This window comes from Equus quagga, chromosome 17, assembly GCF_021613505.1.
Source record: "Equus quagga isolate Etosha38 chromosome 17, UCLA_HA_Equagga_1.0, whole genome shotgun sequence".
NCBI lineage: Eukaryota > Metazoa > Chordata > Mammalia > Perissodactyla > Equidae > Equus > Equus quagga.
Genome location: NC_060283.1, coordinates 29,740,685 through 29,765,896, shown reverse-complemented (window position 1 = coordinate 29,765,896; position 25,212 = coordinate 29,740,685). Strand labels below are relative to the sequence as shown.

Below are 25,212 nucleotides of genomic sequence, written 5' to 3'. Positions count from 1 at the left end.
CCGGCACATTTTCTTCAACCTCCACATGGGAGGCAATTACTCTGCGTGTACCGGGCACTGTGCTGGGGGCTTTACAGCTGCTTAGCTCGTTTAGTCCTCCAGCAAGCCTAGGCTAGGTGCTAACGCCATGCCAGTTTCCCAGGACAGGAAATAGCACCTCAGAGAGGTTAGGGGACAACCCAAGGTCACCACACCAGCAAAATCAAAGCCTGAGCTGTGGCCTCCACAGGCTCCACTTCTAACCGGTGTCCTCAACTGGGGCGACCTGGCCCTAGGGGCCATTTTGGGGGGTAGGTTGCTGCTGGCATCTGGTGGCTAGAGGCCAGGACTGTGGCTGAACATCTACCACGCAGGGACAGTCCCCTGAGCAAGAAGCATCTCAGCCCAAACTGTCAGTCGTTCAGCGGTGGAGAGACTGTGCTTTTCATCTGGCCCGTGTGGCTGAGCGTCACCCGCAGACTCCCCCGTGAGCTGGAGATGAAGATGAGCAAGGCCTTTCCCAGCTCGCTGTTCACTCGAAGGCGCAACCATTCTTACTTGGGCTCTGAATTCGATTTTAGTCCTGGAAGAAGTAAAGTGTGCCAGATAGAGAAACTCCTGAGAACTGATGTTTAAAGAAAGAAAAGGAAACTGAGTTTTACTGAGGGCACGTGTGCTGGCGCCAGATGCGGCACCTTTAAATCCACGATAGTATTAGGTTGGAGGAATCGACGTCCTCTGCCCCCAATTCCCAATTTGAAACCAGTGAAGAAACTGAGGCTCAGAGAGGTTAATATACGCAAGGCTACACGGCACAAAGACCCTGGATTCTAACCCAGGCCTCAGGCTCCAGTCCACTTCACATACTTGAAATATGTATCCAGGAAATAATGACAGTGATGACAGAGGAGAAGTAGGAAGCCCAACGAGGAGCATGAAATAATCCGCCTGCTTTTCAATGAAAAGGAGCGCTGCGTGCCGTAGAAAGTCTATATTAGCACACATGTGGGGGAGTTGGTCACAATAATGCTTTTCTTTACAATTCTAAGGCACTTTTCTTATTATCTGATCTTCTCAAGAGTCTTATGAAGCTGGGGGGGGGGCGGTGCGCAAATGTCCTCCTTTGACACCTGAAGAAGTGGGCCTCAGAGGAGGAAGGACCTGGGGACAGGCTTTGGGCCTTCTGGGCACACCCTGAGGCACCATCCACGCAGCGCCACGCTGGGCTGGAGACGCTGACCTTCTTTCCACACAAGCCTGGGTGAGCTCGGCGAACTCTGACTCACTGAGAGTTGAGCCGAATACACTCTTTTATGAGTGGTGGCCACTTACTGTGCCCTGCAAAAGGGTGCCTCGCCGTGCTGAATGCTCTCCCTACGAAGGGGGTGCCAGCGGGGAGCACGTTCCTGCACGCAGGCCAGCCTCTTGGGGGCCCAGTGGCGAAGGGGCAGCTGTGACCTCGTACGCCTGAAGGCTTCTCTGTGGTTGAGGGTAGTTCTGGATGCCCCCAGGAGGTTATGGTGAGAAATGATGTCTGCACTGAGGAAAGGGGCTTGTGAGCACTGGTCACAAGCGGAGAATTGGCCCACGTGGTCCTGTGACATTGATCGAATTCTTTTTTACTGCCCACTGAGCTCTCTACACTCACGACCTCATTAGATTCTCACAGCCCTTTGAGTTTGGGGCCGTTCCCATTTTACAGGTGCGGAAAGTGAGGATCAGAAAGTTGTTGGCCAGACAGCCTTGGAACTTGCTCGCGCAGTGGGCATGGCAGCTGGGATGCGAGCGCGCCTCTCCCCAGCTCCGAGGCCGCTGTGCTGAGCCTGCACACGGCCCTGTCTTCTGGTTTTTGGAAGTGGTGAGCAGAAGCCGGGAGCTGACTGAGAAGGTAGCTCATGGCTGGCCCAGGCCGGTCTTCCTTCCACGGAAACAGCCACTTTGAAACAGTCCTGCAGGCAAATCCTTGTGAAAGAATTTCAGGGAAGTCTTGCCCGCCGACCCCCCCACCCTCCCCCAGCCTGAGGGCCCATCCCTCTGCACAGATGGGCTGGGCTCTGAGCTTCAGCCTTTTCGGGGTTAAACAGTAACCTTTCTACTGCTTGTGATTGAGCAAATGCTGGCAAGGAGCAAGCCCAGCCTTGAGCAAACAGGAGACTGGCCGTACTCCCTCCCTCCCCCAGCCACCCCTCTGGGGACGTGGAGTTCTCCTTTGCCTTGAAGTCCCCTGTCTGATTTCTTAGCTTCGGGCAATTGCTCTAGAAAGCTGGATGGGAAAAGGCTCGGTTATTGTGAAAAAGAGAGCAAGGTTTGGCTTGAGTTGTTCTTCCTTCTCTGAGGGTGAGAATCAAAGAGGTGTCTGGAAGGAAACTTAAGAATCAATTTGGTCCCCTTTAAATTTTCGCCTGGGGAAACCGAGGCCCATGGTTGTTTCCAGTTCGGGTTATCCACAAGGTAGTGACTCTCCTCAATATAACACCTGCTATGCACTCGCATCCTACTTTGTGCCAAGTGCTCAAGGTGTAGAAACTCATTTAATCTCCAGCCAAGGCGCCTGGTAGGTCTGACGATCTGCATTGTGCAGTGTGCGTATGAGGGAACTGTGCTCAGAGAGGTTAGTGACTCGTCTGGGTTCCTACTCACCTGAGCCAGTAAGTGGGAGAGCTTGGAATCAAACCCAGTGCTTTCTGGCTTCAAAACTCTTCCACATGGTGCCACCACAGAGACCCCAGTGCTCCCATCTTCCCGCGTGGTGGTCTGTTATGATGCTCATCATTCCAATCCTGTCTTTCCTCCTCCACCTTCCACGCAGGCTGGATTCAGACCTAATTATTTGCCAAACAACCATGATGATGATGATGATGTTAATAATCACTGTGAATGCTCCTGTCTAGCCTAGTTCAATTCTTAATCTCCACTCTCTCCCCGGTGCCTAGAACAGTGCCCAGCTCACTGTAGGGCTTGTGAATCTTTGTTGAATACGTGAAAACCTGAATGAATGTCTGTGCCTTCCCCACACCCCTCTTCTCCCTGCTCAGGCCCCACACAGAGCCAGAGGAGCGGTAGCTAAATTAGAGGAAGGGTTTTAAAGCCTGCAACTGCTCTGGGTGGGTAATTTCAATCCTGGGGACATTGGTGACACCTGAGGATGCAAGTTTTCTGCAAAACAGGCAGAAAAATTTTCATGATCCGCTGCTATAAAGCTGGCTTCCCCTCCCCACCCCGACATTTTGAAAGAGCAAGTTACCTTTCAAGACGGTGGGTAATGCTCAGGTGCCTTCTGAAACAGGCTGCTCTTCTTTTGAATGATTGAACGTACTTCTGGGGCTTGAGTCTGAAAGGTGGGGAGAGCCCAGCTGGAGGGTAGGAATATTATAGATGGTGGAGGATTGAAGCGAATACCTTTGAAGTATAAAATTTTTATGTTGGGCCTAGTCATTAAATTTTGGCGTGCTCTGCTCTGGCAGCCCAGATTCAGTTCCCAGGTGCTGAACCACACCACTCGTCTGTCAGTAGCCATGCTGTGGCGATGGCTCACGTAGAAGAACTAGAAGGACCTACAACTAGAATATACAACTATGTACTGGGGCTTTGGGAAGAAAAAAAAAGAGAGGAAGATTAGCAACAGATGTTAGCTCAGGGAGACACTTTCCCAGGAAAAAGAAAAATCCAAACAGGCCTGTGGAAGAAAGTCTCCTCTCCCAGGTTCTACATGAGAAAGCGAGCTTCAGACTGAGACAGGCACCTTGGGGTCAGCTCGAGGCTTGTGCTTTCCCCAGGTCTCTGAAAAGAGTGGGAAAGCTGGTCCGAATTTTCACCGGGAGGGATGAGAAGAGGCAGTGTCTTGTCAGAGAAAGCAAGTGACTCCTGATATTATCACGGAGCCAAATCCTTGGGGAGCTCTGGCTCAGGTACGACCCAGGGCCTCTGACATCAGCGCGTCCCGAGGCAGGTATCTGTGCTGAGCGCTCACTGGGTGCCTGGTGCGGGTTGCTTGGGTGTGTTGGGATGCGAGCACGGCTGGGTTCTGCTCAGGGTTCCTGCACTGGGGGCCAGGCCCGGCTGCCAGCTTGGATTAGTGTTGACTGCAATTCCACTTTAAATGAAGGCTTCTAGGCATTTTCGCTTTTGTAAAAGAAAAAAAAAAAAACAAAAAAACGTGGCTGCTGGCCAGACTCACCCTGTGAGCAGGTACTGCATTTTCCTCCCGCTTCATTCCCGATCAGAGATTATTCATTTATGAATGGGTGGCTGTAAAAACTTGCCTCATACATATGAAAATTGAACCTGGAAATTTTTAATTGCCAGGGAGTTTTGCTTTTACTGAAAGGGCTGTGGCAACATGCTTTGGAGGCAGTGGTCGGAAGGACACGTTCTTGTTTTCTTCCTAAATTAACTCCGTAATTTGTGCTCTCAAGTGACGTTTGTCCAGGAGGCACTGACTGAACAAGCTCTTTGATTCCCTCACAGATCATGATTCTGGAAGGAAGTGGGGTAATGAATCTCAACCCCAGCAACAACCTCCTCCACCAGCAGCCGTCCTGGACAGACAGCTACCCCACGTGCAATGGTAAGGAGGCCGGGTGCTGTCAGGGTCACCCACCATGGGGATTCCTTCTTTGCTTTAATCAGGCTTCATTTCCCAAGTTACTGTCTGAAAAACATAGGTTTTATTCAGCAGAGGGAGTGAGGACCAGGAGGAAGGAGAAAGCTTCACACTGGAGGTCCCTGCAGCCCCCAGAGAGCCAGACAGAAACCCCTGTGAGATGTTCCATTGTTTCCCCGCAGTGTTCAAGGTTCTGGGTTGGCAGCCTGGCAGAGAGGGGGGTAGAAGAGATATGCAAAGGGAAGGCCACCTGTTGAAGCTTCTAACAGTGTCTGGCTGGGCTATCAAGACAGGAGAGGAGAGGAAGGGGTGTGTGTGTGTGTGTGTGTGTGTGTGTGTCGCATGGAAGCATGGAAGTTAAGGAGGAGATCAACAGCAGTTGACCTTTCTACTTCATCTTCCTGTGACTTCCCTTTGTAAGGGGAGAGGAGATTGGTTAGGAGACCATGTGCCCTCTTTTAGTGCTTTCATCCAGAACCTCCTGATTAGCAGAGGGCAGGGCCCGGTGGTGGGGCTTATAGAGGGTTTGGTGATCAAGCCCGTGGCTTACTGTTGAAGCTGAACTGAACAAAGTCGTTGCTGAATCAGGGCCCCACACCCCACTGTGAAGGCATTCAGTTTAGGCAGATTGCTGTGCATCTAACTGCTGTGGATTTAAGGAGCTCTGGGCCTTACCCCTCCCCACTCCCGCTGCCAACCTCCCCGCTGGAGACTCTGCTGCTCTCGCTTCCCTTGGAGAATGGAAATGCCCTGTTGGTGAACAGAGTCTGAGAAGCAGGAGTGGGAGGATGACAGAAGGTTTATATTGTCCAGCGAGCAGCTGGCCCACGTGCGGCTCCACCCCTTCTAAGCTGGACCCCAGCCAAGCATAGCTGCAGGTGGGAACAGGCGACCTTCCTTTATTTGAAGGTCCCACCAAACTGCTGCCCTTTCTGGGCAGTGACAGTTTCTGTTTCAGGCCTCAGACTCCCCATGCGGACCTCAAAGGAGGATTCCAAATAGGGCAGGAAGGTTCTTCAGACTAGAAAGTCTTTGGCATCCCCAGGCCCCTGGACCCTGGATTAAGGCAGCGTTCCTCCCGTCTGCTTTGGAGAAGGCTGGGGCAGTGAGCTACACAAGGAGCAGAATTTAGGCACACTTTTACTTCTTAACTTCCAGAGGCCCCAAAGAAGGCCCCGCTCCTGGTGATGACTGATGGGGTAGGGCAGGTCAGTTGAATGACAGAGAAGAGAGGAACTCATAGGATTTTCAGTGTTCCTCCTGAGGCTTCAGGAATCTGGTGGGGAGAACCCCCAGAATACTTCAGACACAGTCTCCTGGCTCTCCCAAGCTCTAACAGGATGCGCTGTCAAGAACTAGCCCATGACCTAGGTCGTGCAAAGTTGAGAGAAGAAATCACCCCAGGCCTGGTGTCCAATGGTTGAGAGCTGTGGCTTCACGGTTGCGAACCCAGAGCAGCACCGTCATAGCAACACAATTATTTTAGAAAAATGAACAAAGACTCAGAGAGCCACAAAAAATATCTCTCATCCTTGGGGCACCCAAAAATTGGGGGGAAATGGAAACATCCAGTCTAAGCTCTCTGTGTTTGTATGTTTGGGAATACTTCTCTGTAATTAAGTTTTAGACTAGATTTTTCCAATCCTTGCCCCCATGCCCCTCCACGATTGGCTGAAAGTTATGGGCTGCTCCCTCTGGCTGTGACATATGAGGAGTAAAGCACGTACTGTGAGTGGTAGGTATTACTCAAGGCAGTCACCTTTGTGCCTAAATGGTCTCGGCCTCCTGTTCTTCGTGCTCCTGAGGATGGACTCTGAGAGGTGGGGAAAAGTGGGATTGGGTTGGAAACATCCCCCTTCAGCCTCTCCTCTGGGGGCATTGAGGGCTAGGCTGCAGGCATTATGGGAATCAAACCTTTTGGCGTTCTTTAGCCACTCGAGCTGTATCCACAGGCCAGCATCTTCATCATCATGTGGAAGTTTGTTAGGAATCCAGAAACTCAGACCTCACCCCAGACCTCTGGAATCACAATATGCATTTAAACAACATTCCCCAGGATTCATCATCACATTAGAGTTTGAGAAGTACTGATTTAGCATGACCTTGAAGAAAAAGTTAGGGACAGTGTCCTTGCGCTGTGGTTTCCTCTATTGGTCCATCCTTGAGTTTGTGGAAATACCTGTGGGTCATATTCATTTGGATTCCCCTCCCTCAGCTTGGAGGGCGACAAGTGTCTTTGCCTGCTCCTGCCCCTCCCCTTTCCTGGAAGAGCGCTCCTCCCTTCTTCTCTGTTTTCAAGGGGACTGTAAGATCTCAGCCCTGTTACATGCCCCCAGAGGCCGGCTCATTTTTCTCCATCCCCCAGAGTTCTGAGCTGACTTTGTGATGTTCTCTTAAGTGAGCCTGAAAGAGTCACATACATGGATGGTTGGCCCACAGTAAGCTCAGCAATATTTATCGGCTTTCATGAACTTTACTTGTTCACTGGTATCCAAATTAACCATTTTGTGAATGTACCTCCCAACTCTTCCAGATTCCTACATCATTTCTTCTTCTGCAACAAATTCCACTAAAGAAATATACAGAGCACCACTATGGCAAAGTCCCTGAGATAGTCTTTACAGGAGATGCAAAGATGGGTAAGACAGTGTCCACGACCCTGAGCATATGCTCTACAAAGGAGAATAAGATGGTACTTAGAGACCCACAGAAAGACAGAACGTGACAAAAGCCATTAGGAGAAACACCAAGCGTGTCTCCCGGAGAGTCAGAGGACAGCAGCCCTTGCAGTAAGTCAGGGCATCTGTGACGGCATCATGGGTGGTGAAGTCTGCAGGCTGGGCCGGAATTCTGCACGGAGTGGTTGGGCTGAAAGAACAAGCCAGAGGAAAGGCACAAGTCACAGGGCGCTTGACGAACAGCCCGTGAAGAGCCTCAGTGCCTCGCTTGGCAGTTTTGTACTTCATTTCAGGGGATAATGGGAGGCGCCTGAAGGTAACTGAGCAGGGAAGTGACATCATAGCTGTCATACCGTGGGGGGTGGGGAGCGGAGTATCAGCACAGTTAGCACATGAGTCATCTGGACCACTCTGGGGAGAAGCGAGGGCGTCACAGAGAAAAGAACCTTACTCTCAGGCCTCACTTTTAGCTGAGAATGGTCTGAACTTTGGGTATGTATGTGTCTGTGTGTGTGTGTCTAAGAGAGAATGAAAAATGGGAGAGAGAGGGAGGGAGAAAAGAGGAGGAGAGCTGTGTGGGTGTGGGCAATGAACTTATAAATTGCCGGGACTGGAGCAATGCTGGAGCCTTCGCGGCCATTTGCAGGAGGCGGGGAAAGAGCTCCTCATCTCAGAGCACTTCAGGTCTGGTGTCCTCATAGCACCCAGGGCTAAGTATCACCCTAAGGAGGACATGGAGATGGCCGCAGGCTAAATGACAGCCCCCGCCACAGCTGGGAAAAGAACCACATTTCCCAGAGCCTCCTCTCCAGAGCCTGTCTGTGCTCCACCCCCATGCTGACGCCCACGGACTGTGGCTGTGTCCCCACGACGTCCGGCCACCAGCGTGCCTCCCCGTGTCTGAGATTATGCCCGGGAACAGCCACGGGTCACTCACGGACCGCTTCCTGTTTTGCAGTTTCCAGTGGGTTTTTTGGAGGCCAGTGGCATGAAATCCATCCTCAGTACTGGACCAAGTATCAGGTGTGGGAGTGGCTCCAGCATCTCTTAGACACCAACCAGCTGGACGCTAGCTGCATCCCTTTCCAGGAGTTTGACATCAACGGCGAGCACCTGTGTGGCATGAGTCTGCAGGAGTTCACCCGGGCGGCGGGGACGGCCGGGCAGCTGCTCTACAGCAACCTGCAGCATCTCAAGTGGAACGGTGACTATCATTCTCCCTCCCCGTCAGGAGCCAAAGCAGGGCCTCCCCTCCAAATTACTGTTTCCCGAGGGAGGGGAGGAGAGGGCCGTGAGAACAGGCACAAAGCCTAAGGTCTAAGGTGGGTCTCACACCCTAGAACTCAGTGTAATTGAATTCTCTCCTAATGGTTACCTTTCCAGGAGACAAGGGCTACCTGAGTATTCACAGAATACTTGCCACTCTCAGAAAAACTTTTCTTCTTTCTCTTGCAAACAGGGTTTGATGGTTTGACTTCCAATCACTTCCTTGTCAAGATCATCATAGACTTTTCTTTTTTTAAACTTTTCTCCCTAGGTTCTTAAGATGGGACCTATGGGTGGTAAGAAGATGTGCAAAATTAGGTCTGTGTTTCGGGAGGGGAAAAGGCTCACGGTATTTAGCAGATTCTTAAAGGTCCGTAACAAAAAAGAAGGTTAGCGAGAATGGTCCAGACACATGTGGGATCTTTCTGCAGCGAATTCGGGAAGTGGTGTCGCCCTAGTACTCCAAATGTGCCTCTCTCCAGGCCTCACCTAGAACAGAGGCGAGCCAACATTCCCTGTGCTGCCCATCCATGACAGATTATTCACACATGCACACATGCCTGTAAAAAATTAGCTCCTCTGAGAACTGTGGGCATCTTGAAAAGCAGCAACACATAAGAGGAGTCAGCTGGCCTGTCCACATCAGAACGGGCATGTCTGTCTTAGCAGCACCTGTATTGGGGCAGGAAGCTGGGACTTTGGGAAGCATGAGTTCCAGGGCTCTGACAGGTTCAGACCCTGACAGCTGTTGTCAACACCGAGCGGCCCCGGAGTCTGGCGGCCATTTTGGATGACCTCATTCAGCTCGGGGCACTCCCTTCTTCCCACCCACCTCACAGAGGCCATTGCTCATTTTTCTTTTACTAGAACCAAACCAAACAAGGCTCTATAAATAACCCCCAGGAATCTTCAGAAAGAGCAGACTTGTACTTGATGAATTAAAAATATTTAGATCCCCACCTCCAATTAAATCCACTTCTTTAAAGCTATGCCTGATTGAAGCCCGAGGCAGGAGGCCGGCGGGGTGACGTGGCTGTCTCTGACCTTCTGCCTTTGACCTTCTGTGACTTGTTTGGTCCTCCTGCATGCTGCTGGGGCCTCTGAGCGCCTCGTGACCAGATTTCTCACTTCTGTTTCCTTGTTCGCCTTTCTGCAGACATTCTATTAAGTCACATGTATTGATTGTTTACTTACACTAGGCATTCTAAGTGAATTGCTTCATTTAGTGACCTTATGGGAAAATAAATATTGTACCTATTTTACAGATAAGAAAACTGAAAGTCAGAGAGGTTAAAGGCATGACCTCTTCTCCTGAGATATTTATCATCTGTCTGGGCAGGAGAAACATGCGAGACTCATTCACATGCATGTATGGCTTTTACATACCGCACATGGAGAGGAGTCGTAAGGCATAAACGAGGGCAGCATCATTGCACTCATCCGGCCGTGTCTCACGGATTGGACCTAATCAAATGAGGCCAATTAAATTTAAGATGAAAGAAGAATCAAGCTAGTTAAAATGGTTTTGCCTATATTTGTATCTTCATTCCATATCCTATCTTAGCATGGGAAAGCACCTTAGAGGCTGTCTAATGACCTTCTCTAGTTTATTCCCCTAAGGTTACAGATGGGGGAACCAAGACCCAGAAAGGTGACGTGCCTGCCCTCTGTTAGTGGAAAAACTGGACTTCTGACTCCTGAAGTTCTGTTTCCACCACACTGGCTGCCTTCCCTATACAAGGCCAAAGTCTTTCATCTGATGTGGGTGCCCCAGCTACTCCTTTGCCGGGCCAGGGACCCCAGGCTTGAGTTGGTAGCTGCGGAGAGGGAAGCCGCTCCCAGAAGCAACGAGCGGTGATCAGGCCGTGGGATTGGCAGAGCTCTTCCAAGAAGCCAGCTCCGTCTGTGTTTAAGCATCGAGTCTGGGCTCCGCATGGGCCCGTTCTGACTTCCCAATCTGTTCTTCTCAGGCCAGTGCACCAGTGACCTGTTCCAGTCCACACACAATGTCATCGTCAAGACGGAGCAAGCCGGTGAGTAGCAGCAGAGGCAGGCAGCCCCGTTGGTGGGTGAAGCCCTGGGGAGGACGATTCCGAGGGAGCATGGGGAGAGTGTGGGAGCAGGACAGAGCCAACACAGTGGCAGGAGACCCAGGGACACCTCTTCCCTGGCTGTCTCCAGTGGCTACCCCGCCATGGGCCTCATTCCTTGACCTTGGGACCAGTGCCTGGCAACTGTTTCTGATGTCTAGACTGATGGTGCATCTAATTCTGCCCACACTTCTCTGCTTCCCACTGCTGGTCAGGGCATCACCCGTGCTCTGGTCCAGGAGCTAGGAAAAACACAGAGTGTAGGTAGGCCTCGTCCTCACCACAAAGAAACTCAGGGAATTGGACTTGGCCACGTTAGGAGAAGCCAAAGGAGAGAAGAGGAAATGGCAGTGTCTCCTCTCCTCTCCTCCCGTAATGGGAATGTCTTTCACAGAAAGGAGAAAGATGCGGACTTGCTGTTGTCATTGCTGTGGTTTCTGGGGGTCCCTTGGAGCTTCCTTAGGGATGTCCAAAGGCAGCTGCAGAACCCAGCTCCTGCCTTAGTGTGCTTTTAGATTAAAGACACTATTCCGGGCTCTGAGGAGGGTCTGCAGTCCCATAGTATCTACATTCATTCTTGTTCTCCTCCCCCTGCCCCATCAGCCCCGCTTCCTCTGTCCCAGTTTCTCTCCTGGGGACTCTTGTCAGTCAGTTGGACTTGCAGCGGGCAGCAGCTGGCCTTGCACCAGTCGGAGCTCCTTGCATATTGACTTTTGGCCTATGCCCTCTCAGTCCAGGGAGAACTGTTCAAGTCCCCCAAAGTCCACTGGCCGAGATTAAACTGTGCAGCTGCCACTGCTCCAGGGCCGCTCCTGGCGTCCACATCAGTGAGACTGCGAGCCACGTGGGCTGATGGGTTTGCCACAGGCCTCCCTGAGGGTTGCGTGCCAGTCACCAAGGACAGAATTTGACCTGGGTGATTTGTGAGTCACCTGGGGCTGAAATTGGCTCCATGCAGTTATTTACTCCTTTATAAGGGGGTTAGTCTACCATTATTAAAGAAAAAACAATAGCTGCTAAGCATGTTAATTAGATTTTCTTAGCCTTGCCCTTCCCCCCAGAGACCAGGGCTTGGTTTACCCAGATGGTCTGTGCTGTATGGGCCTGACTGTGCTAGAGGCAGACACAGGACTTGGCCGAGAGGATGGTGCTCCTCACCATAACCTGACAGGCAGCCCCGTGAGAGGAGCCAGGGTAATATTGAAGAGGTCCCAAGTAACTTGATAATCCCTCCTTGACCGCCCAGATGTTCTTGTGCTGCCAGTTCAGAAAGGCTGAACCCAAGGGTGGAGAAGCAGGCCCGCCTGGGAGGGGAGAAGAGGCTCATAGATGGACCAACGCCCCCAAACCCTTTTGGTTCAGTTTGTTTTCAGAGACAACAACAGGTGTACGAGGTGACCCAACAAGGAGAAGAGGGTGTAACCCCAAGGGGTTGGGCTTGGGGTGCCCAAACATGTAGCTATTAGTTAAAATACCAGCTAAATCCCTATGTCATAAACAGGAGGACTTAGCCAGTGACTCAGGTTTTATCCCATTTATGCTGTAAAAACAAAGGAAACTCGGCCAGTGGCGTAGCACCCCAGCCCTGAAGTTCAGGACCTGGGCAGCCAGGGAGCTCAGGGCAGACCCCATCTGTGAAGAGGGGGAGCAGGAAGCTCCTGGTGGGGACTAGGTGGGACTCCTGCCAGATCTAATAGCTCTTGGCCAGCCAGGAAAGAAAGTGCTTCTGTTGGAGGCCAGCCCAGAGGTGGGGGTTATGTAGAAGGTGGGCTTCATCTGGAGTAGATGGAGGGGAGTTTCCTTTGAATCTGAAATCTAAAGAGTCAGTCAGAGGGCGTTGTGCTTGCCCAGCACACTGAAGATGGATAGATAGAGAGAGGGATGGATTGAGAGAGAGAGACAGAGAGAGAGAGGGAGGGCTTCTTTTCCAAGCTGAGGCCATGGGGTCCTACTCTTAAAAACTGTTTGTTTGATTTGGGGACACTCTCCTCCTCTTCTCCTTAGTCTTGCTCTGAGAATTTTATGTCATCCCTTAAGCTAATTGGAGAGAACTCGGAGGGAGGGGACTGTCACCCAACTTGAGGAGAGACTGGATTTCAGCAATGAAGAAACTGTGATAAGACCGACTAGACTTTTTCTGAAGGAAACATCATTAATTTTCCCAGGAAGATATGACTAGGAAAAGATGTTCATTAATGATGAATTTATTTGTCCCTAACAAGGTGTTTTTTGTCCTCGTGTCAAAAATATTCTGGTAATTATATAATAGGATGCAAGACAATGTCAAGCTCCCAAACCAACCCCTGCCATGTGCAGACTGGGAAAATTCCCAGGAAAGTATTGATTAGGACAGGATCCCATGGTGGCAACTTCCCTACAAATGGAGCAGATGCAGAACACATGGATAGGGCCATAAGAAAGTCCATTTCCCCCAGGACACTGGAAGAAAATAGGATAACATTACTGTAAAGTAACACGCGGCTGAAGCTGACCCTTCTCCCTTCTCTCTGAGCACCACCTCCTAGGCCCCGTGATTCTCTGAGGAGCAGTGAGTTAGAAAAGGCAATCTCTTAACCTGGGGAAGGTGATTGCTGACCATTCCCACTTTCTGTCTTTTCTAGACCCTTCCATCATGAACACCTGGAAAGAAGAAAATTATTTATATGATGCCAACTATGGTAGCACAGTAGGTAACTAACACCCCAATACTTAAGGCCCTTTTACATTCTGATTCTGTTTTTCTAACAGCTGAGAATTTATATTGTAAGGAGGGGGATCTTAATGTCCTTTATCTTTTTATTGCCATAGATTTGTTGGACAGCAAAACTTTCTGCCGGGCCCAGATCTCCATGACAACCACCGGTCACCTTCCTGTCGGTAAGTTGTCCTGACATCTGAGGCTGAGTGTGCCTCATGCAAGTGCTTATTGAGAATTAATGAGAATTACCGACATCCTCCGTTTCTGCTTTGCTGGAGTCTGTCTCATTAAAGGGCTAGGAAAGGAATGGGGTTCCTACTTATAAAAGATCTGCTTTTGAGTCAAAATTTGTACGTTGAAAATGACCAGCAAGGATGCCTCTAGGCAAAGTGTTGGTCTCTTGTGAAACCAAGTCGCTCTGTTGTAACAACAAAAACTCTCTTTCCACAAAAAATCGCTCTTGGGAAACTGTCTGATAAAATTGCTCATACGTGGATATTCTTACGGGGGGAACGAGGTTCTATTTGATTTTCAACAGACTATATTTGGCTTTAGAGAAAGAGTTCTAACAGTGGCACTCAGAGGTCAGTGAACCTGTGGTGACTGGGTAGAGGAGTAGCAATTGGAAATTTCCAGAACCCTGGGAATCACACTGTTCAGTCAGTTTTTAAGTCTGGCCCTGATGGCTCATCAGGACTCTCTAATTATTCAGACCACCTCATGTTAGTTGTATTTGGTTAACATTGGGTGCAACTGGGGGCTGTCCGTGACCCTCAGCCAGGGTTCCACTGAGTGAGAGTGCTGGCCTGTTGGGGTCCGGGCGAGCAGCTTTCAGTTGTATTGCCCTCCCCTTACAAACAGGTGCCCTGGCGGGCACAGGGCAGGCAGAGTGCACGGCGAGGGGAGAGGGGGTTGCATGTTATCCCTTGATCTGGGTGCAAACTTGTGATCTGTGTGGGTCTATGACATGGAGCTTACACTTGTCACAAGGGAATTGCTCTTTTCGTGGAATTGAATTTGGGGCAACTTCAGAACTGGGATTTAGAAGAGTGTTTGTGAAAGAAAGCACAGAATCAAACAACAACCCCTCCTCCCGCCTTTGTTTTTTTCTTTTGTTGATTATGTTTTGAGAACTGAAATAATGAAAGCTTTTGGTTTGAGGTTTTGTTCGGATCAAGCCCCTTGAATGAGACAGAACTGGGAGCCAGTGTAAATGCTTCTGGAATTGAGGTTAAGGAAGGAGGCCAGTTCATTTCTCCACTTCCCCCTCCCCTCAACGGCCCCTAGCATTATGTGTCACTGCAAGCATTTGTCGAACTTAAGAAACAGATCAAACACTGGAAAGGCTCTGCAGTGTGCTGGCCATTCTGGGAGAACTGAGCCAATTGCGGCGAAATTTCTGTGGCAGTCATTGCCACCCAGTCTCAGGGTTTCAGAGCCGAGGAAACTGCCCGCTCGGCTCCCCTTCTGACTTCCTCTCAAGCTTCCTAAGGTGTTGCCTCCCACGTCCTTCCTGTTGGGTCTTTGGCTTATGGCAAAAGATTCCAACTGAGAATAAAGCTGAACCAACCACTTCCTGAGCCTCAGGGGTTGTTAAGGTTTTGAGGCTCCTGGGAACCCTAAAAGCCATAGTCATAGCTCTACTGCCTTCACAGCCAGACCATCCTTCTCTCTTCTGTGTCCTGACTTACCTTCTAGAATCTCAGAATCAATAGGGGCCAGTTTCTGCTTTCATATTTGCAGTCGTAGGCCACTCACTACTCCTCATTCCACCTATTCTATTCTTGAATAGTCCTTCTTAGAAAGGGCTTTACAAACCGTTCTTCTTCATCTCCCTTGATCCTTGATCCTTGATCCTCCACCCCCCATTCCTATCCTGCGGTTGCAACCCAGCTGGAAAATGAGAGAAGCAATCCAGGATCTCTGTCGGAAGTATTAAAGAACCAACTCACTGTCTGCGGTTGGTAAATTCTCTGAAGGAACAGCCTCCAGTAGGATAGTTAATTCCAGCCTTGTATGGGCCAATTCCTTTCAGAATAGTTCAGTCTCTACCAAATGGGACCAGAACCCCCGCAAAGACCTTTGTCATTTGTCTGAGTCTTTAGATTTCAAGTTCCCATTAAACTGAGTGCAGTTAAACATCTTTCTATGCTCTAACGCAAGTCACAAGCCCCAGCAAAGGCGAGGCCCAACGTAAACTGATGCCCTCTGCGATAAACGCAGCTGGGAAGCCGGCTTTTGTTTTGATTTCTCTGTCATCTGCCTGTTTCATAAAATGGCCGCCACCAGTGTTCCTGATCTGCCCGATAGTCCCGAGCCAATCACGCCAACTCAGGCTTGATGTGTTTATTCACTGACTTGCTGAGCCTCAAGCTAGGGCGGCACAGTCTATTATAACACTGAAATTTGTATATCCCGTAAAGAAATGGCTCACAGCTGAATCATATGCAAATACTTCTAATCTTCGCTTCTTGCGAAGCAGCCCAGCTGAAGTCACGCTCTGGGACTTTCATCATCAGCCCGTGGCTTGGTGCGGCCCCTCCGGACACCACCTTGGCCTGAGGTGCCTGGGGGCAGAGCGAGAGAAAGCTAAGCCGGACAACTTCCCCAGAGCAAGCCATTATTTTATAAGAATGATTCACTTCACCACATGGCTAACTTCAAAGGGTCTGACTTTTATTTGGGGGCGAGAGGTAGACATGGGGGAGAGGCCATCATATTCAGGTGAGATTTCAGATCAAAAGATGTCAGACTAAGGAGATCAGTGATTCCACAGCCTGGCCTCGCACACAGGGGACGGGAAGGGGAGGCTGGCAGAAATCTGAGCTTTTCTCTTGCCTTTGGTTGCATATTCCTCCATATGATGACGGAAACATTTTTATTTGGGGATTTTTTTTTTCCTTTTGCTCTTTCCTTTGGTAGTTGGAAGGAAGTCTAGCCTGGGTCAAGGGTTGACATCTCAAAAAGAAAATTCCCTCGTGCTCTATCTGGTCTGGGGTTTTTTAATCTAGAGACTGTGGACTCCAAAGTGAGCCACCAACCCCTGAAACTGTTCACCGATATTCACGAGTGTACACACATGTGCCTTTTTCTGGGGAGAGGGTCCAAATTTTCCATCTTATTCACGAAGGTAACCTAACCCCCAGTAATTGATTCTATGTCGGCTTGGAACCCTAAACAGTGGCTGAGGCCAATAAGCTGAAAGACGCCTGGGTTTTTCTGAGTTCACCCCTGGCTCTGAAATAATGGCCCTGCATCCCTCCTGGATGCCATTTGGAAACGGGCTCTGCTTGTGGCCTGCTGGGTAAATGCCACTCTTTGTCTGCAGAACAACGTGGCCCTGTCAGACTGATGTATCACTTGGAAACTGGGGTGCGTGCCAGACCTGTCGCAATATTGTCACATCCTGATGGGGTTTTGCAACCTCACCCTGAAACCTACAGGGAGGGAGAGTGGAGTCTCTTTGCATTTCCTGTGAATCTGTCCTTCGAGATTTCAGAGAAACCCAAGTCAGGTGCAAGCCCTCCTGCTGACAACGCTAGGGGAGAAATTCTTAACCAGAAGAAGAGGTTTTTCTTCTAACCAGATCTTAGGAAATCCCTCTCCTGCATCCGGCCAGAGGTTTTGGAGAAACTGCTGGGAGCGCTGGGTTGTGACAAGCTGGGTGATCAGATCGGTGAATGTGTCCGTGCACCTTGGGAAATACGGAATCATCAAATTGGAATTACTTTTTCTCACCAACCAGAGCATTATGGAACCAAACTCGATTGTTGGCAGGGAAGACTTCTGTGAAATCTGCTATGTGCCACCCTCTTTGGAAGTGGCACAGAATAGTGGCTATGAGTAAAGTGCCTCTGGGTTCAAACCACGTTCACATCCTGGCTCCACTTTCAGGCTGTGTGGCTTTAGACAAGTCATTTGACCTCTCTGTGTCTCGGTTCCTCCACAGCTGTAAACTTTGGCTCATAATAGTACCTGCCTCATAGGGTTACCGTGTGAATTAAATACGGTGATTCATGTAAGTGCTCAACCAACAGCAGCCATGCTTCTCAACCATTTGAATTAGTAGCTAAGGGCTGTTCAAACTATTTTGGATAATGGACCCCTCTTGACAGTCGGAATGAATGCTATGGACCCTCTCCTTTTGCGTCCAGTTTCAGTCAGTCCAAAATGCCCTTGAAGACCACACATGGGTCAGCGAACCCTAGGTTAGGACACCCTGGAGTAACGGGCACAAAAGAGGGGTATTTGACTGGCCCAGTTTCTTTTTTTTTTTTTCAAAGATTTTATTTTTCCTTTTTCTCCCCAAAGCCCCCAGGTACATAGTTGTATATTCCTCACTGTGGGTCCTTCTAGCTGTGGCATGAGGGACGCTGCCTCAGCGTGGCTTGACGAGCAGTGCCATGTCCGCGCCCAGGATTCGAACCAATGAAACACTGGGCCGCCTGCAGCAGAGCACGCGAACCCAACCACTCGGCCACGGGGCCAGCCCCTGGCCCAGTTTCTTAACAGGATTGGCTTGTGTTTAGATACTGCTCTGTATTAAAACTGGCAATTTTTGATTGTGAGATTTTTTGCTAAGATCTGCCTTGGTCCTCCTGACTCCCGAAGGGCCCACTGACACACACACACACAGTGCTAGATCATTTCTTTGCAAGAAGTTTTATTTCACAGATGTGCCTCTGTCATCCCCTCTTTGGTGTCAGTCACAAGGGTTACCAAAATGAGTCATTTGTTAAACTAATGTGTGTTTCCACAGTCCACCATGGGCCTCTGTACTGAGCTCAGGCCAGTCAATGGCCCCTTTGTCAGGCTGATTAAAATATAACTTTGCATACCAAAAATGGGCACTCCTCTGGTTTAAATGCCATCTTTCTTTGTTATAAATGTTTACATTTTTGTATTATGTAAAAACACCTCCAACCTTTCAATTACCTAAATCCTCCTCTGGCTTTCCCTCTCTCTCAGAATAAAAGCTAAAATCCAGAAACGTCCCACAAAGCCTTAGTGATGTGAACCTCAGCTCCTACCCGCTGCCCCTTACTCATAGCCTCCTTCTGTTCTGTGGGCATACCAAACACACAGCGACCTCAGGGCCTTTGCACTTATAATTCTCACTCACAGAAGGCTCTTCCACAAGCTCTCTGCATGACTGCTTCCATCACATCCTTCTGGTCCCCTTATCAGAGAGATCTGTGATTGCCTTATATTAAATTGTAAATTATTCCCATCTCTATACTTCTATCCCCATTTCTTATGCTGCAATATTTTTCTCCACAGTACTTATCATCTCTGTTTTGTTTTGGCATACACCACATATGCGAACAGTGCCAGGCAGGCAGTAGGTACTCAATAAATATTGGTTAAATGAGTGGGTGAGTGAATGAAAATGATGATTATAGGAAATAAGTAAATTAAGCTGCTTTCATTTTTCCCCTTAGCAGAGTCGCCTGATATGAAAAAGGAGCAAGACCACCCCGCCAAGTCCCACACCAAAAAACACAGTAAGTTGGCTGGCTTTCCGACGGCTCTTGGCTCTTCCCTTCAAGCTGGGTGTAACTGGAGGCCACTTGTTTTTAGACAAATATCGCCTCTGCCTGCTGCCTCCATTTCTTTGCCCCGGACGAGGTGAGGCGAGAAAATGCAGGCAGCACTTGCTGGACAGTAGCTTGCCCCGCCCCCACTGTTTCTCAAAGCGGAGCCCCATCGAGTGTTTCCTCTCGTGCTGTTATGTTTGTTCCACATCTGAGACACCCCGTGAATAAGAACCTGTGGGTGCGAGTTAGCGATTTCCCTCTGTCTAGAAAAAAGGATGGGAAGAGGAGAAAGTTGGGAAGAAACAGTTGAGATGCATTATTTTTTCTTTTGCTGATTGTTCCCTTCCTGCCTTAGTGGAGTGATTGTCCCAAGAAATGACTGTTTATTCCTAAGATTCAACAGTGTGCTTGGGGACTCGTTTTGTTATTTCCCCAATAACAAAACCTTATGACAGTACACGAAACGCCAGAGACGTGGAGTTGGGGGCATAAAAAGAAACCAAGACAATGGACAGTAGAAATTAGAGGGGACGGGACATCTTTACTATCTGCTACGTGAGGTCACCCCACAGAACTGAATTAACACCTGGGGGTTGCATGTCACAGGTCTACTGACGGTGAGCTGAATTTGGCTCCTAATCTTACTACCGGCGCTGATTCATTTTCAAATGGGCCCCCTCAACACGACCTTCCTCCCCCGATATTTTCCAGAAGTTAAACTTCTAGAACTCCATGGACTTGTGTTTAGCTGAAGCACAGTTACTAGGTGGGAGCGATTCACTTGGTTGAGGGACTAAATAAACGTGGTCGAAAGTTGCTCTCCGAGGAAATAAAAAGCTGAAATGAATCCTGAGCAATGTGTCAACAGTACTTAGAAGAACCGTCCCCCGGCGCTGGAGGCTGCGTGCGATCTGTTCCCTAGTTTTGGCTTTGCCACTAGTTTACTGTGTGACCTTGGTCAAGTCAAGTCACTTAAATTCTCTGTGTCTCAGTTTCCCGATTTAGAAAATAAAAAATTGGGCTGGCTCATCCTCAAACGCGTTCTTTTATATCTAATATTTGGTGATTCTGTGGTCCGGCTTTGCTGGAGGGGAGGGGAGGACTGAGTCTCTCCTGACCGATGGAAGACGTCCCGACTCTGCGCCCCCTCGGCTGCCGCTTCGCTGTGACTTCGGCCTCCGTGACCCTCTTTTTCTCTGCTTCTCCTCAGATCCGAGAGGGACTCACCTGTGGGAGTTCATCCGTGACATCCTCCTGAACCCAGACAAGAACCCAGGGCTAATCAAGTGGGAAGACCGGTCCGAGGGCATCTTCAGGTTCCTGAAATCGGAGGCGGTGGCCCAGCTGTGGGGAAGAAAGAAGAACAACAGTAGCATGACCTACGAGAAGCTCAGCCGAGCCATGAGGTGAGGAGCACGCGCTCGGGCCCCGCACACGCTCGGGCCGCACGGCCGGCCGTGTCCCTCGCAGTCTTATCTGACCGGCCCCCTTATGCCACGTCCTCTGTTACAGATATTACTACAAAAGGGAAATTCTGGAACGTGTGGACGGACGAAGGCTGGTTTATAAATTTGGGAAGAATGCCCGTGGATGGAGAGAAAACGAAAACTGAAGCTGCCAACACTTTGAACACAAACCAAGACGGACCCCAAAGGATAACAAACCCAGAACTCCTGGACATAAATATCTCAAAGACTACTTTTCTCTGATATTTATGTACCACGAGGGGAAAAAATATCTACTTCTAACGGGAAGAAGGAACACTACAGTTGATAAAATTATTTTGTTACTTTGAAGTATGTCCTATCTGGGGAACAAGCGTACACAGTTTTCTGTGAAATATGATGCTGTATGTGGCTGTGACGTGTTTGGCCTCTATTGTGAAGTTCTTTTCCACTGCAAGAGAAACAGGGTTTGCAGCCTTGTGCTTCTTGCCAAGAGAAAGAAAAAAAATCAGAGGGCATTAAATGTTTTTATCTGAAAAATGATTTAGGACAAGGTGACGTGTGCTCCGAACACCAGCATCCACGTGATCTCGACGAGAGAGGTGGGCGCGGTTGCTGGATGGACGCCGGCGTCTCAGATTGACGGGATGAACCAAAGAACGCTGGGAAGTGGAACCCGACCTTTCGGAGCCAGTGAGTGGAAGATGAGGACTTCCAAAATCCAGCCGGACTGTAATTACTGCATAATCCTGTGACTTGCAATGTTTAAATCAGCGAGAAGAATAATGGTGGGGGGCTTCATACTCATTCAGAAATGATTTACCTGATGCCAAGAACGTCTTTCCTCCTCCCCCTTGGATGACTGGTGAAAAACTTCCATTGCCACCTCTGCTCACTTCTAGTTATTTAAGAAAGGGTCCGGCCTTGGTTATTTTTATCCCAATTGCTTAAAAATAAATGAGAAAAAGGAGGAGGTGATGAGTTTGCTCTTGGATTCCTATAGTCCCCGGTGTCTCAATTGGCACAATTGACACTTTTGGCTGAATAAGTCTTTGTTGTGCATTGTTTGTCTGTCCTGTGCATTGCAGGCTGTTTAGCAGTATCCATGACCTCTCTCACAAGATGCCAGTAGCACTCCCATCCCTGAAGTTGTGAGAAACAAAAATGTCTCCAGACCTTGCCAAATGTCACCTGGGGGGCAAAACTGCCCATGATTGAGAACCAGTGATGTAGCCAGTTAAGATGAAGACGGTAGTTTATTCTCAGAACAAAAAGATGTGTGAGATCTTTTAGTCCCAAGAGTGAAGCAGAAGCAAGACTTCAAAGTCAACCTATTTTTAATTTTTAAAATGGTAGGGACAATGGGTTGAAATATCTAGAGGTACTTCTTTTCAGAAGCCCAGATGAGAGCCAAAGTCAGATAAATTAAACATAATCACGCAGCAAGAACTATAGTAGAAGACTTTTGCAATGGGATTAACAAAGCAGACTCAAAATCATACTGTAGGAGGAAACGCTGAGAGAAGAGTGTGTGTGTGTGCGTGTGTGTGTGTGTGAGAGAGAGAGAGAGAGAGAGAGAGAGGGAGAGGGGGAGAGGGAGAGGGGGAGTTGGTTCCGGGAAAGTCTTCTTTGCAGCTGTTCATTCTTACAATCTTTCCTCTTTGGGAGCACCTCTTTCCTGTCTCATCAGCAACTCATCCTAAAGTGAATGCCCACATTTGCTTTCAGAGGGATGTTTTATAAAAAAAGAAAGAAATGGAAAAGAAAGGAAGGATGGAAAAGAAAAACAGAAAACTCAGCTCAGGAGGCTTGTCAGTAAGGAGGTGGACTTGGTCTTCAACGATGGCTTGTTCTGAGGCACCTGCAGAGTTGTCGTTGGGCGCTGCAAGCTGCGAGGAACAGGAGCCTGTGGACACTTTGGGTTTGACTGTCCAGATCCCTTTTGCGACTTTTCTTTTTGGTTCCCCACGTCCTTGGCTTTCTCCTCCCTCCTGCCTCTCCATCTTGAGCAATAATAGGAGGATGAAGACTCCTACCAATAAGAGGGAGTGCTCTTCACCAACTGATGGAGCACTTACCCAGCAGGGTGAGTGATTCACAGGCAAAGTTGCAAAGTGTTTGTCCTGCATTCAGAAGTCTTGAAGCAAGAAGAATTAAGAATTTGTTCCAACTATACTGAGAACCATTATGGGTGATGACCTTGGAAGCAGAAACTTAGTGAGATGGATGACCTTCTGAAGGTACTACCAAGCCTACTGTGATTTCTGTCGAGCTTGGTCACCTCCACAGAGGTGTTGTCAAGTAGCAGTTACTGAGGGACCTGAGAGAAATAACAATGAGCCGCACAGATCTGAGACATTCTTGCATAAAAGACACACCTTGCTTCCAAGCAAGGCTAAAGAACTATGAGGCCTTCCCAGCCTTTGACTGTACGTCCCACAGAATGAATTAAACATCCAGATATTTAAATTGCTGTAAACACCTAATGTCCGTGTGTCTCTGTGTGTCTGGATTGTGTGATGTTATTAGGGACATATGCTAATGTGCTCTCTGCTAGCCCTTCCCTGGCTTTGCCAGTTCACCACCTAAAGTGGCTAGATCCTTCCCTGAGTTTACCTTTCTCCAAACCAGTAAGTTTCTCACCTTCTTCCAAATTGGCCTTGGCTCTTTCTGCACCCTCTCTGTTGAAGAGCAAGCCTTGCTAGGTGGTGAGTGAGTCTGGGGAGTACCAACGGGGACAGTTCTGCAGGTAATCAACAGATTGTGCTATTTCTTGAAAGTGACAGTTTCTTGGCACCCAGTTCCTACTTAAATAGGCTGGAGTATAAAGATCTCAGCATATCTCTCTACTGGCTTGAGTTTGGTGCATTTTCTATGTGCTGTTCATGATTTGGAGAACTCAAGGTAATTGAGCCATGCCAATGCGGGGTGTGAACCAAATACCCCCCACCATGGTGTTGAAAGGGAGAGCAAAATCCCAAAGATAAGCCAGCATCGGGTGAAGCCCCCTTCTTTTGGGGGACACACGGCTTCTCACTTGAGAAGCTCATTTGTGCTGGATGCTCACATGGTGACTACACGTGGTCTTCTTGAACCCTCCTTAAGCTAAAGGCGTGGGCTCTTATTTGTAGTTTTCATGGAAACCTGAGGCAGGAAATGTACTGCTAAGAGTTTACCAGACTCAGATGATCCGAGGCTCCTAGATATTTGACTTGATGAAACTTGAGCAAGGCCCTGGCCCCCGGGGACATACCCACAGCTCCTTGAACTTGCCTTCTGAGCAGGGCAGACCCAGGTTATGTGTTTTCCTTTGGACATGCTGGTCCTTCCTCAATGTTTTTGCCTTGCTAGACTGTGAGCTCTTTGAGGGCAGGGACTGTGTCTTATAAATAATGTTTTCCCAGTACCTGGCACGAGACAGGGGCTCAATAAATATTTGTTGAGTTAACGAATGAATGTCTTCTGGAAGACTTCTTCGATTGGGAGCCACATCCATAATCAAGATGTGAACCATTTCTTCACTGGGGTAAGAACACAATGCCAAACCTTCAAGGATGTGTTATCTATTAGATGAACATTTTACTGTGAGACTGTTTAGTTTGCCTTCCTACCTGTGCTGAAATGAAACCAAAACAGCCTGTTTGGTTCTGCAAGTCAATATATGATGGATAAGAATTCTGTTGCCTTATGAGGAACTGTGAGAATTATCTGATACAAGAAGCCAGTAATGAACCTCTGTCATGTTTTAACCAATGAAGATTATGAATATGTTTATATGATATAAATTGCTATTTAAGTATAAAGCAGTTCTAAGTTTTAGTCTTTTTGGGTTGGTTTATATATATTTTTTCTGTTTGAAAAATACTGAGGGATCTTTTGATAAGGTTAGCTACACATATAAGGTTTTAGTTTTGCAAGTGTGTTGTTTTTCAAATGCATAAAATATAGGAAAAAGTAAAATAGTAAGAGGGAAAGGCAATTCTATTATTCTTCTACAGTTAAGAAAGCACGTGTGAGTGTCTACTCTGTGCACAGCACGGACCCACATATGTGAGGAGCTTGTCTAATTATACGGGGTGTAATAGATCCTCCACATGCACCTGTGGGGTGGACACCTACTGTGTGACAGCAAGAGCAGCACAGCAGTCACAGTGTCAGAGCTGAATGAACCTCAGCCTTAGTTCTCAGGGTTCCAAGAGTGGAATAAAGGGTAGGGCATTGAACACCCACTGAGACTGTGCCTTACGGGCCACTCCAATGTACGAGCCCTCACAAGTTTGGCTAAATTGGGGTTAATCTTCCTGTAGCCATCTGCACATTCTTGCTTTCTTCCCATCTGGCTTCCGGGTTGACCATTTGTGGGAAACAACCCTACTGCTGCCATTTTTAAAAGAATCAGAAATCTTGCCCTTTATGTTAAATTCAAACTGGATATTTCTCTTTTATGAAAGCATTATATTTTTCAGAATATGTTTTTTTTTTGGTTTGATGGGTCCCGGAAAACACTAATAAAAATCACAGAGACCAGCCTGTAACTGTGTGTTTCGTGCTTCAACAAGCCATCCACAACTGGGCTTAGAAGAGCTGCATATGGTCTACAGCAATGAAACACACACAGTTCCCGTATTTAATGAGCATCTACTCTGTGCCAGGCACTGTCCTAGGCACTGAGTTATGGCAGAGAATAAAAGAGACAAAAACTCTGCTCTCATGAAGTTTACATTCTGTTGGGCGGAAACAGACAAGGAATAAAACTCTAGCGAACAAATAAACAAAGCATAGCATATCAGGTGTGTAGTCAAGAAGGGTAGAGCAAGGAAGAGGAGCAGAGAGATCTGGAGTACGTAAAGGTGTATTGCAAGTTTTGGCAGGATTAAGAAACATTTCAGTAAAGACCTGAAGGATGGAAGGTCAGG

General features: G+C 48.5%; 1 protein-coding gene across 3 annotated transcripts in view; it reads left to right on the top strand.

The window, feature by feature from the left end:
• EHF (ETS homologous factor) overlaps window positions 1-23,752 on the top strand; it is a 40,109-nt gene extending 16,357 nt beyond the window's left edge. For 2 of the 3 annotated variants that reach the window (XM_046643548.1, XM_046643547.1), the window contains exons 2-9: window positions 4,447-4,546; window positions 8,219-8,464; window positions 10,497-10,559; window positions 13,238-13,306; window positions 13,425-13,493; window positions 18,756-18,818; window positions 20,062-20,257; window positions 20,364-23,752. In XM_046643548.1, coding sequence (XP_046499504.1) covers window positions 4,450-4,546; window positions 8,219-8,464; window positions 10,497-10,559; window positions 13,238-13,306; window positions 13,425-13,493; window positions 18,756-18,818; window positions 20,062-20,257; window positions 20,364-20,463 — 903 coding nt within the window. In that variant the 5' untranslated portion in view covers window positions 4,447-4,449 and the 3' untranslated portion in view covers window positions 20,464-23,752. The remainder of the gene's footprint in view (window positions 1-4,446; window positions 4,547-8,218; window positions 8,465-10,496; window positions 10,560-13,237; window positions 13,307-13,424; window positions 13,494-18,755; window positions 18,819-20,061; window positions 20,258-20,363) is intronic. The other variant, XM_046643549.1, reaches the window with a different exon arrangement.
• The last annotated feature ends 1,460 nt before the right edge of the window (window positions 23,753-25,212 follow it).